Below are 18,913 nucleotides of genomic sequence, written 5' to 3'. Positions count from 1 at the left end.
AGGAAGTGGTTGGACTGAGGATTGAGGCAGGCACCCGGACTGACAAAGTGCCTCTTTCACACGCAGATATTTACCCAAGCCATCTTAATGTTTTTATATTAAGTTTCATTGAATTATATCAACATAAATTACTAATTATTTTTCCTTCTTTATTTTAAATGTAAAAATGTTATATTAATTTATATATTATATTTTTATTGTAAATATTGTAAATGAATGTAAATTGTAAATGATTATGTTATATTATTATAAAATGTGTAGAAGGATACAGACTAATTGAAGAGGTCACACTTTATATATTTAACACCCTAGGCATGAGATATCAGGCCTCTTAAAAAATATAATCTTGAGTTCCCTTTTTTGATACTGTCTTTCATGAGAAGTGCAATAATGAAAATATTTTTTTTTTAAGTTGTGAACATGTACTGATGCCTTTGGATTAAATATTGTATTTTTCATTTATATACCAAGGGCAGTTTTGGTGGGAATCAGAAGTAAAAAAAAAAACTATGCAAAATGTATAGGCATGTGTGCCATACTAAAAGTCGGTTGACCACTAAAACCGATTAGTTAATTAAGTAGATAGATTACTATTGAATGCAATACTTGACTGTGAAGTTTAAGGAGGGACGTTTTTTTTCTCGTTTTGTGTGTGTGAGTTGAAGGAAACTGAGTTGCCGTACCCTGACTGACAGATCTTGGGGCTGTGGCAGAATAGGAGGAAATACCCTTGACAGATCAGCAAGCTGCAGCAGGGAAAGAGGGGCCTGACCTCAACCCCACTACTTGAAAAGAGTGAAAGAAAAAGTAGTTTCTGTTCCTATCAGTGGAGTGTCTACAGTTGTCTCCAAATGCCTCTGTGATGAGTCCTGTCACCACAATGATGCTTTATTTATCAAAGTAAACATTCTCTAACATTCATTAAATGGTTATAGGATGGATATAGAATGTTATACATACGTAAAAAAAAAACATATTAAAAAGAGCTTTCTACGGTCTGATAAACAACATAAACATTATGTAGAGAACTCAATCAAAGTGACCAAATGAGTTACATCGCTTTCTCAAGTGCTACACTGAAATATACTGGTGCTTTTGACCAGTTGATGTATGTCCATTCCAACAACTTCACAATAAAATGATGGAAAAAGAGTTCAATGCATGGTCCAGATCCCCACAGACCCAGCGTGCTACATCCGTAGCTTATATTGTAGGTTCCACTTCCTCTTGAGTAATCCAAGGCCAACATGTCCTGAGATATGAATCCTAGAGTCACAGCTCCTAAGAGTGTCCTTTCACAGTCTGTTCTCTATAGCCATGTGGTCTTGGTGGAGTGTCTGTTTGACTGATGGAACCTGGCCACAGGGGAGTGACAGTAACGCAAAGCCCTACTGTGATGAGCCTCCCTTGGGCGGTGAACCCTTCTTGGGTCTGGGGGGGCTGGTAGTCAGGCCTCTTCGGCTGTAGCATCTATTCCAGCATAAGTGAAGTTCTCAAATAGAGCCATGTTGACATAGGCCTGGATGAAAGACAAGAGTTAGAGGTCTGTTGATGGCTATATGCAGATACAACTGGACCTGAATTATTGCTCATATTTGTGCTATTGACATGAAATATAAACCACTGTTTAAAACTTTGTGGTCAGAATTAGTTTTTTTTTTTCTTAAATTGATCAACGGTGTTAGTACGCATTTATAATGTTACAACAGATTTCTATTTTAAATAAATGCTGTTATTTTGAACTTTCTTTTCATCAAAATATCCTGAAAAAAGTGTCACGGTTTCCACAAATAAATAGCAAGTCGTTTTCAACATTGATAATAATAAAGTGTTTCTTGAGCACCAAATCAGCATTTTAGAATGATTTCTGAAGGTTCATGTGACACTAGCTATGCTTCCATCCACATATTTATAATTTAAATGTAAAAAAAAAAAAATTTTAATCCAATCGATTCCTCAATGTGCAACAAAAAACTCACATGACTTTGCCTCAGCAGTGGTTGTGATTGGATAACTGGACTAACCAGTGTAAAATGTTTCATTGCACAGTATCTCAAATGTTGGTTTGATGATTTTGAGATGCCTGAGCCAAAATCTGTCATCAGAATGATTTGGCATAATGACCTCCCAGAACTGTCTCACATGATTGTTTACCCAAACACCAGGCATCCGAACGCAAGATAACATAACAGAGTTTACAAATTACAAATGCAAGCATCAGCCTGATTTTCCTTACCTTCCTAGCCTCTTGCATCCGATTGAGCTGAACAGATATTTGTGAAAATGGTGGTCGCTCATAGGGTCTATCCCGCCAGCACTGCCTCATAAGTTCATACCTGTATGGATAATTATTATACAGGGGATTATAATTACAATTATTAATACAACTACAGTTGATCATTATGGAAAGTGGTTACTAGAATACATGAACGTCTGTACTTACACTTCATCATCACAGTTCCTGGGCTGCTCCATTCTGTAGCCCTGAGGAAGCTTCTCATAGAGCTCAGCACAGGTCATCCCACAGTATGGAGTCCCACCTTGAGGAGAACAGATTCATAGCCTTCATCACGCTGAAACATCTTTACAATGCATTGAGGCAGTAGACAATTCATTAAAACTAAATGAGCGAACTTACCTAAACTTACAATTTCCCACAGAAGAACTCCAAAAGACCACCTGAAAGCCCAAGACAGATATTGAAATGAAAGGATAATAAAGATTAAAGAAGAAGCTACAATATTATTAAAAGAAATGGTGCTCATGGTGAGAGACTCAGTGCAAAGGCTAACATCTGTTTAGCACATTTACATACAAATGATTAAAAATAGCTCAGAAAAACACAAGGACAAATAAGGAAACCTGATCTACACTACCGTTCAAAAGCTTGGGGTTTGTACGATTTTGAATTAATGTTTTTGAAAGATGTCTCTTATCCTCATCAAAGCTGCATTTATTTGATAAAATGCATTTTAATATATATATTTTTTTATTTATTTAAATGTATATGTCCGTGTCATGTTTATTTTTATTGTGTTTTTATTCATGTGATTTGGTTTCCTGTATATCCTTTCAGTGTTGCATTCTCATCACCCTTGTTAGTTTACTTGGTTTCTCATTAGTTAATTATTACATTCACCTGTCTTCTAATTAGTTCCCTTGTTATCTCTGTGTATAAGTACCTCCTGTTTTGCTCTGTTCTTTGTCTGTGTTTTGTTAACGTTACCTGTGCAAGTGTTTTATGTTTCGCCTGAAATTCTCCTACGTATTTCTGTTGTTGGATTAAAAAGATGATTTAGAATGAATTCTGGTATTCTTCGTGTTGGCTTGCTACCACACGTGACAGTATATTTATAAAGATAATGACAAAGCTGAATTTTCAGCAGAGTAAGGAAGCCCATTCATTCCTCTACTGTCAATTACTGTATGTTAAAGCTAACGCTTGGTTCCCAAACTTTTTTATAGTGAGTCATTTAACATCCTTCTTATTAGCCCCTATCTTCCACTTAGACTGAAGTCATACTTTTTCCATTCAGGGACAATATTTAACTGGCATTAATGCAATTAGAATGGCATAAATAGTGTTTTGAGATAATGTTTTAAATGAAAAAGTTCAACAGAGAAATATGAAATAATGGTAAAAACTAAGTGATACTTTTAAATATCAAACTAAAACCGCCAGTAGGTGGAGGTAAACCACTGTATTAATAAGTGAGTCATTAAGTCATTCATTCATTCAGTATCGAAGCAAGTGGCTGTATTTATGGCTGTTTTTATAGCTTAGCGGTTTAATGATCTATAGCAAAATAGAGTGAGTTCGATGATAACTAAACGAATATTTTTTTTAATACAATAGTAATTTCTCGCTAGAAATGACATGAGAAGTGAAAAACAGTCAAAACATTTACACAAAAAGTGACCATCAACCGGCTCTTTCAGACACAATCTTTATTTTTCTTAGCTCAACTGTCTCAGAATGGAAAGCATAGGATTGTGGTATATCAAATGCACGCCATGCATCTGTGCTGGCTTCAAAAATTCATCAGATGAAGGTATCTTAGGAGACAGGAAGTGAATTCAGACATGCCTTGATGCCTTCCTACCTGGGAATGCATCAACCAAGGGCAGCATTTAGTCACTTAATGTTATCTTTTCGTTTGTTGTAACTGTTGTATAAAATCGATGTCACATTTGCAATCATGTGGATATTCGGGGGAAATGCTTTCTTGTTCTTATATTATTAACGTTAAAAACAAGATCTCACAAAAGGTATGTTTCTGTATCGAATAAAGTTTGAGTCTTAAATCGATCTCTATGCACAGTTTGTGTGTATATTTGTTCACACCTTTGCGGTAGTGCGGACTCGGCGAGTATAAACCAGGGATTAGGCAGCATTAGAGCTTAGATCGGGCCCAAAAAAATCAAGCCCGACCCGACCCGAGCCCGTTGTGTCCGAGCCCGGCCTGGCCCGACACATTAACTGTAATTATGAGCCCGAGCCCGATTTAAACCCAACCATTTTTAATATGTGGGCCGTTATAACCAGGGGCGACGACAGATCATTTAACGCAGGTGCTGAATGGGTGCTAGACCATTGACAGTGGGGAGCTGCGCAATATATATATATATATATATATATATATATATATATATATATATATATATATATACTATTAATAAATGTGCAAAAATTGGCCACTTAATATTTTATATTCAATTATTTTAATTATCACAATGATAGTTTTAATTTTATTAAATTGAACTAGTAAATTCGGTGACAAGCGTGCCGAGAATTGATTTAATTTTATGATGAGATGCTCCAGTTCACGTGCTATGGTGAACATGGCTAGCCGGCGCCTCCATGTCATGAATATTGCCTGCTATATTTGCTTCTTATTAATGCTTCTTCTTCTTCAGGCAATTGGTTGATGAAAAATGTATTAAAATTAAGATACAATTTATACAAAACGAAATTCACTTTAAAGAAAGGCTTTCTACAAAACAAAACATAATGAAGTGGTCAAAATCATGCCTGAACCACTCCATGTCTCCTGCTATTGCGCATCCTCCTATCTACTCTGTTCACTTTCATAATCAACGTAGATGGAAAAAAATAACATTATAATATTTTAATAAATATGAAACTAAATGCCCTTATTTAATGGCTACAACACGTACAGACTCTCTAGCAGCGCGCCGCACTTGGACTCAAAGCCAACACATATGTTGTCACTGCCCACGAGTTTAAAATATTTCCATACCTCCGACTTTCCTTCATACTTGCTCAAAGTTAATTCTCCTGTTTTAATTTTTTTCTTTACTTCTTCAAGCTCCATGTTGCACTTAAGCTACACAATACAGCACAGCGTGCGAGTGGAGGAGACGCTGCGCGTGACACGTGACGTGTTTGATCACGGGCCCGATCCGACCCGAGCATAGTGGCGGGAAATATCGGCCCGGCCCGGCCCGCGGGTCGGGTCGGGCTCGGGCAAAGAATCTAAGCTCTAGGCAGCATACTCTGCACACATGATTTGCATGCTGCTTGTGTGGATGCAGTCAGTTTTGACCACAAAAGATGAGGTAATTTGATTGGATGTCATGTATTTTATGTTTTATGGCACCTCCATTTTCCTTTTTTTTACACGGTTTAAAATAAATGCAGTTGTAATGTTATTTTAAGGTGGGGTAGAATTAAGTGAACGGAAAAACTCATTTTCACGTAACCCAGTTTGGGAACCACTGGTCTATGCAATTAAACTCCAGGCTTTCTGGGAAATCAATAACTGATCTACTGGAGAAAACTAAGCTTGTATGTCATGTTGTTTTCGAAATGTTCGGTGCACAATGTTCTCAAGTGGGTAAAAATAGGTCGTTTTGATAGAGGCACTGTGGTCTTGTGGGGCATGCAACTCTAAATTTGAGCTTCCTGGTTTGTTATCAGTTCCTTCCTGCTTATTTATCAGTTGCCCATTACAAATTGAGGAGGATCAAGGCATGTTAATTTGGATTGAAATATTAGCATATCATTTGGTGTTTTAAATATTTAATAGACAATGAATTACTTTGTCTCACATTTTCTTTAAGTAGAAATTAAACGGTCAAACACTGACATTTAAAAGTCAGATAATAAGGCATGAGATGTTCATAACGATGTTTATCTCAGCAAAAACCACACAAATTATTCATTGCACTTACACATCACTCTTTGTAGTGTAGACACTGTAGTTTAGTGACTCGATGGCCATCCATCGCACAGGCAGTCTTCCCTGAGACAAAGAAGGAGCAACTTTTAACCAGTGTCATGAGTAATTTTTGCATTTCAGTCAAATTATTTTATATGTAAGTCCACCAGAACACTATTTAAGAGTGAACCTGATTGATAACTGATTTGATGCACTCAAAACAATGCGCTGAGTAAGGAAGGACCAATGAGTTTTATCATCTAATATCATCTCATAGACATAGTCCTCACCATGGTCTTTTTGACATAAACCTCCTCACCACGTGAGAGGCCAAAATCTGCGATTTTCGCAACTAGGCTTTCTCCCACAAGTACATTTCTGGCAGCCAAATCTCTGTGGATGAACTGTTTACACACAAACAAGATAACCAGGCACAGAATTAGGACATACTGTATAACAACAAAAAAAGAAGAAAAAAAGCATAAAATCGATATTGGCCACATTAAATTGAAAGATACATTTTAAAATATGTAATTTATATGTATTTATGTAGTTTATAATTAAATAAAAAAACTACTTATTATTAATAAAAATGCACTAAATTATTTCAATTAAAAAATGTTAAATAAACAAACTGCAACATTGTGGGCAATAAATATGACACTTGGCCAGTGTGTCAATTAATTTTGCCCATTACATATGTGTTCTTAAATATACACCTCTTTTTATACCTGTTTGTCACTAAGGTAATGCATGCCAGTTGCTACATCAGCAGCAAACTGCAAGAGCTGCTGGGAGGTGAGTGTGGAGGCAGTTCCGTGCTCCTTGGCAAAGGCAGGATCGGTCTCTAGGACACGACTCTTCCTTAGGAAGTCTAAAAGATTCCCATAAGCTGCATATTCAATAGCAATGTAAAGGTAACCTGTGGATAACAGAAGCTGTCACATGTCTGCACTAGAGGAAAATATATACATATGGCATCCAATGACGCACTTTGACAAAAGTGATATGAAGTCTTATTAACATTACTGTGTCAAACGCTCCTTTGAATTTCTAAATTCAACTCTGTGAGATACATTTTTATTATCTGACCATAAGTCTATGTAATACCAGTAGGTGGTGTACTCACCTCTGTTCTCACAGGCACCAATGAGATTGATTATGTTTTGATGCTGTCCCAATTTACACAGCACTTCTAGTTCACCGGCAAAGTCTCGATGGTCATTCTCTGAGGCGAATTCTGCAGGTGCACAAAATGGACACACAAGATCACAATCATGTAAAAACCGACCGTGTCTAACAATGCTGTGTCGGCTTGTTGTCTTACCCTTGAGCATTTTAATAGCGGCACTCATTTTTACGCCGTCTTTTTTGACCATGGCCTTGATGACCTGACCAAAGTTCCCTTCTCCAATGACATCCTCAAACTTAATGTCCTCCCAATCCAATATGGGATAGGTGAGGGGCTCTGGGGAAGGCTTTGGTCGTCGGGTCAGTGTGAGAGTCCCTGAGTTGAACTGTAGGATAGTCTCTTCTCCCTGAAATTGCATGTGTTGACATTTAAACATTTTTTTTGTGCTTATTATTGTTATAGTACTTATTATAGTCAAATCCACTTAAGGTCAGTAAATATAACTAATTCTCACCAGCTGGAGTGCCCTTGAGAGCCACCAGGGGGCCCTCCATCACAGACTATTCTTATTCCCTCACAAACTCACTGTCTAGAGTAGACTCATCATGTGTAATTGCATTCAGCTGTGTCTCATTAGCTCATTATCTCTGCCTATATAAGCCTGGTCTACTCAGTCATTCATTGTGAAGTCTTGTATTTGTCAACACAGCAATTCTGAGCGCTCTATCTGGTTTTCTGTTTCCTTTGTTTTGATCATCTGCCTGTTTTTTTGTGGATTATCCTGTTTACCCGTGCCTTCTACCCTGTTGTGTGTTTTGGATTGTCTGCCTGTGTTTATGACCTTTGCCTGTTTTTGGACTTTCAATAAATACTGCGTTTGGATCCACAACCTTCGAGCAGTACAAGACAAGAACTATTTTACATGAAATTTATGAATATATACATTAGTGTTGAAATACAAATATGATTTGAATATATTGCATATGTATATATATGCAGAACCATAGCTAGGGCATCAGTGGGCAATTTAAATCACGTTTCTCTCCGTCTGTTCGTGATTGCTTTCTGAGGGGTGGGGTTCTTACTGCTTAATATTTTTATGGAAACCATGATACATTTTTCTTTTTTGTGGAAACTGTGATACATTAAATAGAAAGTTCAAAAGAACAGCACTTATTAGAAATAGTTTTTTTTTAACAATGTAAAAGTCTTAACTGTCTCTTTTGCTCAATTTAATGCATCCTCTCTAAATAAAAGTACTATTTAAAAAAGAATTCTTCTCATGTCATGTCTATCCCACGGTGATGAAGCATTAAGTTTGTCAACACAGATTTCAACATCCATAGGTTGTTAAAAATATGTTGCTGCCATTGTACATACACAACAAGCATAAGAGTAAAAAAAATAAAGTACATAATAATAAAATAAAGTGTTAACTCACTGATCCAGACTGATAGGTGAATGTCCGTCTTCGTTTAAGGACAGATTTCCGAACGCAGAAGAGAGCCAGGAGGGCCAGAAGAATGGTCACACAGGTTACACCCACTGACCCAACCACAGCCCAAAGAAGCTGATGATCCTCAGCCATTGGTCGCCCAACATGTTGAGTGGTTGGAATAAAGCTGGAGAATCCTGAATGATATGAAATAAGGTAGGTGCCTTTTTATGAGAGAGAACATTTTAGGAGAGGATTTACAGTAGGCTTTCTACCATTCATTCTTTCTGGTCTCTTACTGTCTTCACGTGTCCTGGCTTGTACGAACTTGCTCCACTCCCCTGGCGCCTTGGAGAAAGCCCTCACCCTAAACTGGTACAACGTGCTCCCATTGAGGGAGGTCACATCCTTCGTGGTTTTGTTGCCATCGTCTGTGTCCACCCAAGGGTGCAAACTGCCCTGGCCCACTGGCTGGTACTCAATGCTGTATTTCACTATGCCTCCATTGGGGTCCTCGGGGGGCTGCCAGCGAAGTCTAACTGCATTGATGGACAGGGCATCTGCATGAACGTTCCGTGGGGAAGAAGGGCCTGGAAAGAGATCATACACAATTTTGCCTTCTCAATTTAATTTCACACTATGACCCACTTATGAGTTTGTTCCTTTCTACCACACCCTATCTAGTGTCTAATATTAATGTCATATTCTATAGTCAGTCATCTACTTGCGCCTACTTGGGGTCATGCAAGATTTCTGTTACCCTGCTTATAGATGTGAATATGGTGTGGCTTTGAAGGGGGCCCATGGCTGCCGCAGTTTACCAGCCGGACGATCACTTGGTAGTCCCTGTGGTACTCCAGATTGTAGAGCTTGATGGAAAGCACATTAAGCAAGGTGGTTTCCTCCCACAGCTTCTCTCCGCGTGGTCCGTAGAGCCGCACTAAAAAGCCAGTGGCCTTGTGGTACCTGCCAATCAGGGACCACCTGATGGTGGCATTACGGCCCTCCAATGAGTTGGAATCAATCTCCGGCCTGGCCGTGGGCTCTAGCGACACAGAATACGCAATCAGAAGCTGTGTGCCGCAGCTGAAATACGTAAAAACTACACTGCTCTCAAAGTCAGTGCTTCAGTCAAAATAGACTGATAATCAACAGTCAAGATATTGTTTATCTAAAGACCTGTTTCCAGTCCGTTTCTCCAGATTTTGACACATCCATGTCAACATCATCCAAAACTCCATCTTCTCCCCAAAGAATCCCACTGTTCTTCTCATTATAGGGTAAGACGGGGGAAGATGCTCCTACCTTTATTCATTCTCTTGACCATAGATGTTATTTAATCGCATCTGAACACATTCATATAATGTTTAGAAATTTTTATCAGAACATCTATTTATTCTGTCTGAACAGTTTTGATTTGAAATGATCTAATTGTTTTCATTAAATAATAGTGATCATTATCTTATTTTATGTTAGATATTAGATGGCCGTTTGTTAATGGGGGACTTGTGGACGCAGAAATTAATTTGATGAATTTGTACAATAACTTTTTCACCTAAAAAATAAGCCCAATATTTGTTCAAATTAGACTCGGTATTGTTATCGTTAACTAAAGCCATTGAAAATTGTTTTTGGAAATTAAAATAAAAGCTGAATAGAATAAAATAAGAAATGTTGCCTTGGCATCTTACTGAAATATGTTTTAAGTTAATGTACAAAAACTACAGTAAAACTGAAATAAAAATGAATTAAAGCTATATAGAAACATATTTTAAAAAATAATAATAAAAATGACAAAGCACATAACAAAATTACTAATATTTTAACTAAAAATAAAAGCTGATAACTAAAATGTTAACTTAAAATAAAAGCTGATTCAAAATATTAATATATAGTATAGAAATAAATAATATGATTGTGATAGTATATTAATATGATTACAATGAGATCATTACCTCTGGGGTAAGATGTCCCACTAAGAAGTGGCATTTTTGATATTTTTTATTATTTTATTTAATAATTATTATAATTCCATTCATTACATTTATATTTATCATGTATTTTATATATATTAGATGTTTTTTACATGTATAGTTGGGATAGGTTTACTGGAGGTTTTTATTGTGTGCCACAGGTAGGGGGCCATCTTACTCTAATAGTGGTCCTCTACATCGTCATCCTTTACATGCTAAGCTGAAAATCATCTGTAAATATGTTATTAAGGGGGGCATTTCCCCCATCTTTCCCTACAACCAAGTCATTTTTAGTTCTAGTTTGATTGATTCTCACCTGGACAGTCAGTCTCCATGATTGCCGCTGGACCCAAAGGACCCTCTCCACCGTTTCCTGGACGAGTGAGTTGTACACGCACATGGTATCTGGTTGAGGGCTTCAGGTTCGGTAATGTGATTTGATCATTGCCATACACTTAGTAAAAAAAAAATTTGATTATACTGTATGTCTATGACTTGTACATTGATATGATTCTACATGAGAATGAACCTAATGTAGGAATTCCTAAAAACAGAAGTCATTTATTCCTCACCTATGATGGAGGACCAGGAGTCTTCTGTATCCACTGGTTTGTAAAGCAGTTTAATGGAAATAATGGGACCGTCACCCATGTAAGTGTCCACTGGGTTTACAACCAGTTGTTTGCTACTTCTCGACAGCAGTATAGGAGCTGTGGTTGGGTAGGGTGGCTCTAATTCACAACAAAGTGCAAATTTAAGGGTCTTCAGGTATCGAGAGAACATCACTAGAACAAACCGATTTCTATAATGAATCTCACCTTTCACAGTTAAGGTAAACTTGAAAGAATCCTGGCCACCATTGGTGGAGACTCGACATTCCCACAAACCACTATGCTCTACAGACAGCCGTGGGATCTCAAAGTGAGCCGTGCTTTTTATGGAGTCCATGTTAGTGTGGGACGCCTGAGGAATTAGTAAAAACAGTAGACAATCAAAAAGATTAGAAAGATAGACACGACAATACTGTCTAACTTTTTACTCTACAAACATTCTTTCTTTAAACATCATATGCAACTTTTTATTACCCGTCAGGCAAACCTTTACTTAAAGCCTTTATATATAATACATTATAAAAGTATTGTAATGCATTAATTATGCCTTGTAATATAATAATTATGTTACACCTTTAGAACATATAGTGCATTAAAACACATGACAAACAACCAATTTCAGATGTAACAAGGAATCTACATATTATTTGTATTATTATATGTATATATGTATATAATATTATTATTTTTTACTTTGGTTGCAATTATTTATTAAAAATATATAATGCATTATAATGCACATAATGAATTACTCTTAATGCATTTTACATAAAGGCCTTTAATTAATAGTTCACCCAAAAATGAAAATTTTACCCACCCTCATGTTGTCCCAAACCTGTATGAGTTTCTTTTTTCTGTTGAACACAAAATAAAATATTATAAAGAATGTTGGTAACCAGACAGTTGATGGACCCATTGACTTCCATAGTATTTCCTACTATGTAAGTCAATGTCTTTAAAATATCTTCTTTTGTGTTCAACTGAATAAAGAAACTCATACAGGTTTGAAGCAGCTTGAGGGTGAGTAAGTAATGACAAGATGTTAATTTTTGGGTGAACTATCCCTTTAAGTAAAGAGTTACCAAACTTCCTATACTTATGACTCTTCCACCTTAAGAACGGTGCTTTCCAGCTTGCGTAGCTCGATACTCATATGGCTAGGCAGCGGATGGCCTGTTGCAGAGCATGTGATCTTGTGGCTGGAGTTCAAGTTTCCCTCCAGATAACTGGCCATATCCAAAATCTCTGGAACACTATCTGAAAGAGGGATAAGGTTAGTCAAACGGCGCCAAGAGGAACAAACTCTATAGATTTTGGAGTAGATGGAAAAGTAGTCTTGAAGACTTACCTGATTTCTCACAGTATTGCCCTCTCCAGCCTATGGGACATTGGCAGCCACTGAATCGATTGCATTTGCCTTTGTTCTCGCAGTTGCAAATTAAAAGACAGTCAGCGCCATACATTCCTTCAAGACAGGCTATGAAAATAAGAGCATTGACAAGTCTGTAAAGTATTGTTTACATCAAATAAACATGCATTTTATAAGAATTCAATAAGACATGTTTTAATGCCTGAGCTCTGACCTCAAGAAGTTTAAGTGTAAGCGTTTGGAAATGTTTTGTGTAACCAACAGTATGGAAGCCTGTTTTTTCTGCAATTGAGACTCACAACTGAAACATCATTTGTCATAATTGTGACTTTATATCTCACTTTATATTGTTATCATTGTAACTTCTCTTAATTGCACCTTTATTTTCACAGTTGCAGATTAATTTATCTTAATTGCAAATCTATTTTCACAATTGCAACTTTCTTTTCTTATATTTTACAAAGTGACTATCACACAATCTGATAAATAAATCTGATATAATGCTTTCTTGTGACTTTATTTACTGTAATTGCCATTTTATATTTTACAGTGTGACTTCATATCTTACAGTGTGACTTTATTTGTTATTTTAATAATAATAATAATAATAATAATTTGTTACATTTCTATAGCGCTTTTTCTGGGACCTCAAAGCGCTTTACATAGAAGGGGGACTTTTAAACTTTATCTCACCCGCTTTTTTACTCTGATGTGGAAACTACACCACAAATAGTATAACAAATGCACAGACCAGTATGAAATATTTATCCTGGTCACTTTGATGGACGGTGAATTTTTACTGGCAGACTCCAGCAGCACCTGTTTAAACTTTAATGCACAACTGAATCCTTCCTGCAAAGTATAGATGATACATGGAGGGAACAGTTATTATATAAAGGGATCTCATGTTAAACTCACGTTTACGACAGCGGTCTCCATGCCAGCCACTGGCACAAGAACAGCCGTAAGGATCAGTGAGACAGAAACTCAAGCCCTGGCATCCATTCCCTGACGTACAGGATTCCTGGCAGTTCCGACCAAACATTCCTTCACGACAGGCTAAAAGCCCAAAATCACAACAACAAAAAAATTCTTAAATAGACATTCTCTGCAGACATGAATGATCAGTTTCATAGAAATGGTTTTCATTTACCTGTCTCACAGCGCATTCCCATAAACCCTGGAGGGCAAACACAATCTCCATCTTTGTCATGGCACACGCCTCCATTCAAGCATTCGGGACAGTCCTTGTCACAGTCGAAGCCCCATTTGTTCTTTGGGCATTCTGAAAAATACATAGGTAAGAAAATCAAGCAATAAGATATAAAATCCAAAGTCTTGAATATATCTAAATCGGTGATATGATACTGATTAGGATACCACGAACGATGAGGCGCATCCAGGCACTATAAAGAGCACTGTCCCCAACATAGCTGGCACTGTAAATCCCTGCGTTGTTTTCATCAACTTTCTCCAGATGCAGAACTGCAGTGCGGTTCTGAACATCAGCAACCGGAGTCATGTAATAGTAGTTACCTAAAATAAATCAGAATATAATTGCATGTAAATTTCTCATCCATTTACTGATATGCAATATATCTATATCTATATATATATACACTTTATGCATATTGGTACAGCAAATGATGAGAATATGTTTTAAATGTTATACACACAAACACACAAACACACACACACACAGACACACACACACACACACACACACACACACACACACACACACACACACACACACACACACACACACACACACACTATATATATATATATATATTGTGTGTGTGTGTTTGTGTGTATAACATTTAAAACATATTTGCTGTACCAATATGCATAAAATGTTGCATGCTTGCTCTTTGTAAATGTGTCTTGTGAAATCGTAAAGAATAAGATAAAAGCTATACTGACCTTTGCTGTACCAATATGCATAAAATGTTGCATGCTTGCTCTTTGTAAATGTGTCTTGTGAAATCGTAAAGAATAAGATAAAAGCTATACTGACCATTGAATTTCCAAGAAATGTCTCGTCTTTCTTCCTGAATGACATCCATGATTAGAAGCGCTGTGTCTCCTTTACTGGCTGTCAGAGTGACCCTTGCAGGACTAAAACGACCTAATAAGACATAATAATAATAATAATACTAATCATATTTTTTAAAACTTTCTTTCATTCTGATTAGTTTTGCCAAACTGTTTAGGTTTTAAAGGGATAGTTCATTCAAAAATGTCATTAACCCACATTATGATGTTTTATTAACAAAGTTCTGGAGGAGCACATTCAGATAATCAACCAACTCTGGGTTCGGGCCAAATTCCGAGCTCAGAGCCCTCCCCTCGGACAGCACGCCAAATACGCATAACCTTTACTCTGATAATCTGATAATATGTATGTGTGAACTCCTGAGAAACATTTACTTTACCTTTATTTACATTACATTACATTTACTCACCCTTGTGTATAGTTCCAAACCTGTATGACTTACTATCTTCTGCAGAACACAAACAAGATGTTTTTAAAAATGTCATACAGTCAGTGGGGTTTAATGTTGTTTTCGACCTCATTGTAAAGAAAAAAACCAGCTGAAACATTATTCAATATATATAATTTTGTGTATTCTTTTGAAATAATTTTTAGTTTTTGGGTGAACTATCCCTTTAAGTTAAATATGTTTTACTCTGGTCACCATACCTTTGCTGTAGTTGTTGATAAGTGTAACATTGGCAGGTTGGTCAGAGCCCCTTTTTGATTGACAGTTAAAAATCCCACTATGGTCAAAGCCTGTAAATCCAGTAGCCACCACTTCTTTAGTCTGTGGCCTCTGCACAGTAAATTTAGGAGTATCTGCACGAAGGACAATGCTGTTGTCCTTTTTGATGCTCAGTTGTATGCCGTCTGTGTCACGCTCTCCAGAGATGCAGGAGAGGCGGAAATGATGAGCAGATATGGCCCTGTTAGAGGTCATGGTGAGATCCATAACTGCATCTGGTAGAGGACACATTTCATACAGATTAATACAATTGTAAAACAATTGCTGGTGGGATCAAATTAACATCATTAGAAAGTTACTATTCTCATCACTTAAGTATGAAAATTATACTTATTCGGTACCGTTTCTTTACATTAGGATCACAAAATAACAGCAACAATGGAGCCACTATATAGTGGAACATCCACATCCCATGGCTTTCTGCCACTCTGTGCCCTTCTCAACACAAGAACAATACGAGGAAACAAAGAAGATCCGAAGCAACCATTCCACCACAAATAGATGAAATAATGAAAACATGTACAGGAGTCCGGGGCAAGTTATCACACTATTTACTTAGAGAATATTTCTCAGGGCAGGTTTATTTTTGAAAGGCACATGCCTTAAATTCTAGGCTACAAAAAAATAAAATAAAAATAAATAAAAAAATAATAATGATAATATATATATATATATATATATATATAATTAACTTTCCCACTGCTATTGGCTAAGAATTGACCTGATATTTAGGCTGTTTCTACAATTTCTACATCTGAACATTAAACAACCTATTTTATGCTTTTAAGTAATTAAAACAGTAAGCCAAATATGAACCACAAAATGAAGCATACACAGGTACCATACAAAAATATCAATAATAATAATAATAATAATATTTTCATGTATACATTTATTACATTTAAAATGTGACAACAATAAAAAAGTGACTTTCCCTGACATTTCTAAATAAAAAAATACCTTCTTTCTAATAGCTACCTTCCTAAAATAGTTCAAACTTTCAGTTAAATCTAATTCCATAATAGTTGAACTGTCCCATGTCAGTGTAGTTTTATTGCGTGTGTGTGCGTGTGTGCGTGTGTGTGTTGTATTGTGAGCTTAGTGTTTTATAGTATGTTGTATGGAGCCCCTAAAATGACCTTTGCAAAAATAAAAATATACAGACTTTCGCCAACTTACGATAATCTTATCTCGTGCGCATGAGAAACTTATTTTTTGCAAAGGTCCCTTTAGGGGCTCCAGTAGAAGTATTGTCAGAGTAGAATTTAACAAAATTATTCTAATATAGGCCCTATGCCGTAAAGTTTTTTTGATCTGAGTATTGGAAACCATAATTGAACTTATAACCTTACAGATAGCTTCTGTGATATTGCATGTATGACAACGAGCCCTGGGCTTCTCATACCAATCAATCAATCAATCAATCAATCAATCTATCAATCAATCAAAAAAATTTCAGCTAGTCCAAAAACAGATTTTTAGAAACAACTTCTCTGCTAACGCTTATATATTCCTTCAGCTATAAACTACATACACCTTCATCGTTATGCAAAACAGACTGGCCCATTAAGTGAAAGAACTTCAATATAATTTAATTTTGTATGACCATTTTCCACCATTTCATTATTGTCATTATTTTTTATTATCAAACTAATCACCAAGATTGCCAATGATGAGCAAATTACTAAAGATACAAGTATTAGGCCTATCTGGTAACTTGGATTTAGTGACCATTTCGTCATATATCATATCGTTAAATTAATAAGAAAAATATCTGATATTAAATTATATGGCTTTACAAAAGTGAGGCCTAAAGTAGGCCTAAATGGTATTTTAAAGGGAAACTATTTTATTATAGTCATTCGTGGTAATGATTAGAAATACATGGATAACGTAAAATAAGAAATAAGGCTTTTTGTTGTAGAGAGGAAACATGCAGCTACAGTAGGCTACTCACCAGAGATGTCGACGAGGCACAAGAGGCAGATTAAATGCAACATGACTGGAGTTTTGTGTTCTCTTAGATAATCCGTTAAAAATGATCCAAATACAGGATCTGTCATTGCAATGGAATTCTCCAGCTCGACAGGGGTATCCACACGTTATATCGCATTTCTAAGATCACTGTGAATGTACGAGTACGTGCACTGATTTACTCTACGCGTGGAAATCTGTGCTGTTCACATGCTGAAAACTTCACTCTTCTGGCTACTCCACAGTCATACTTTGGGTGGGAAAGGAAGGAAGAGGCGTTGAGGATGTGTGAGAGAGAGAGAGAGAGAGAGAGAGAGAGAGAGAGAGAGAGAGAGAGAGAGAGAGAGAGAGAGAGAGAGATTGTCAAGGTACTGTAAATATCTTTACAGAATTTCACTTACACAATATTCGATGGGTCTATTGATCTAAAGTCAGTGCATCATGGGTTATTCTTCAATTATATCCCTGCATAACATTTACATTGGTCCTAAATTATGTTATTAAGCATAAAAAATACCATCCAAAGACCCATTCAACTGAAAAGTAAAATGACAGAAAAGTAAACAAAAATGTCCTGTAAAAATGTTAAAAATGACAATAAATAACAAAATGCAAATTTGTTAAGACGGTCCCACTTTATATGAAGTGGCTTAAAGTACTATGTACTTACATTGAAATTAATATTTTTTATACAATGGACTAATTGTGTACATACATGTTTTTACATTGTACTTATATTTTGAAAATACCTACATGTAATTACAGCTGTAATTAATTTATGTAATTACATTTGTAATTACACAGTTGACGCTTCCCTTACACCTTAACCCAACCTTTAACCAACCTATTCCAACACACCTGACCCTAGCCTTATCACTCCTCAATAGCAGCACAAGTGTTTTACAATACAACCTGAACACAATAAGTACATTGTACTTATTTTTCGATGTAAGTACATAGTACTTAAAGCCACTTAATATAAAGAGGGACCGTTAAGACAACATAGGCCGAATAGGAAATTTGAAAATGCATATGAAACAGGAGAAATATTTTATTTTATAGCATATCATTTTTATATTTTCGATCTATTTCTTGTTATTAGTATAGTACCATTACTAAACTAAAAGTGCATTTATTGTTGTTGTTGTTGTTGTTATTGAAAGGTGCAATTACCCACATTGTTACCATGGCACAGTGTCAAGAGTTTTAAATGCACATAGATACCTTTTTATATAAATTGGTTAAAGTGCACCCAAAGTAACATTACATGGGAACTGATTTAGTGGAGTCAGGTGATCTTACATAAAGTGACAAATTCAGATCTTCCTTTGTCAGCTGTTCTTTTTAGGCAGCTTATGATGGATCGGTACAGTCTAGATGCATAGCCTACCATGGGTTTCACAGACAAAGTCCCAGAATAAAATGCATGTTTGAGCTATTTTAACTGAAAT

The 18,913-nt window shown here is 36.3% G+C and overlaps 1 protein-coding gene across 2 annotated transcripts; it reads right to left on the bottom strand.

The window, feature by feature from the left end:
• Positions 1–852: 852 nt before the first annotated feature.
• tie1 (tyrosine kinase with immunoglobulin-like and EGF-like domains 1) lies at positions 853–17,716 on the bottom strand. Of its 2 annotated transcripts, XM_077198543.1 has the most exons (23): positions 17,446–17,716; positions 15,410–15,703; positions 14,723–14,833; positions 14,083–14,238; positions 13,856–13,987; positions 13,621–13,761; positions 12,682–12,810; positions 12,445–12,590; positions 11,541–11,685; positions 11,295–11,453; positions 11,039–11,176; positions 9,510–9,794; positions 9,049–9,339; positions 8,756–8,946; positions 7,510–7,720; positions 7,312–7,422; positions 6,914–7,104; positions 6,473–6,586; positions 6,196–6,266; positions 2,639–2,679; positions 2,444–2,540; positions 2,237–2,336; positions 853–1,519 (listed from the first exon to the last, which is right to left on the bottom strand). In XM_077198543.1, the coding sequence occupies exons 1-23, from the start codon at positions 17,549–17,551 to the stop codon at positions 1,448–1,450; spliced, it is 3,432 nt and encodes a 1,143-aa protein (XP_077054658.1). In that variant the 5' UTR covers positions 17,552–17,716; the 3' UTR covers positions 853–1,447. The 2 variants fall into 2 exon arrangements, with proteins under 2 accessions (XP_077054658.1, XP_077054659.1); XM_077198544.1 differs by lacking the exon at positions 9,510–9,794.
• Between the last annotated feature and the right edge of the window lie 1,197 nt (positions 17,717–18,913).

This window comes from Siphateles boraxobius, unplaced genomic scaffold (assembly GCF_051911475.1).
Source record: "Siphateles boraxobius isolate OS27281-9 unplaced genomic scaffold, OSU_SipBor_1 41, whole genome shotgun sequence".
Lineage (NCBI taxonomy): Eukaryota > Metazoa > Chordata > Actinopteri > Cypriniformes > Leuciscidae > Siphateles > Siphateles boraxobius.
The sequence above is the reverse complement of the archived record's forward strand: the minus strand, read 5'-3'. Positions and strand labels throughout refer to the sequence as shown.

Bases quoted from the DNA above. Each gene is read 5' to 3' on its own strand.
- tie1 (XM_077198543.1), bottom strand. From the start codon at position 17,551: ATGACAGATCCTGTATTTGGATCATTTTTAACGGATTATCTAAGAGAA. The intron at 13,988-14,082 runs GTATCCTAATCA...TGTATTTTTCAG, and splicing joins GATGCGCCTCATCGTTCGTG to AATGCCCAAAGAACAAATGG. The intron at 2,541-2,638 runs GTAAGTTCGCTC...GTTCTCCTCAAG, and splicing joins GTGGGAAATTGTAAGTTTAG to GTGGGACTCCATACTGTGGG.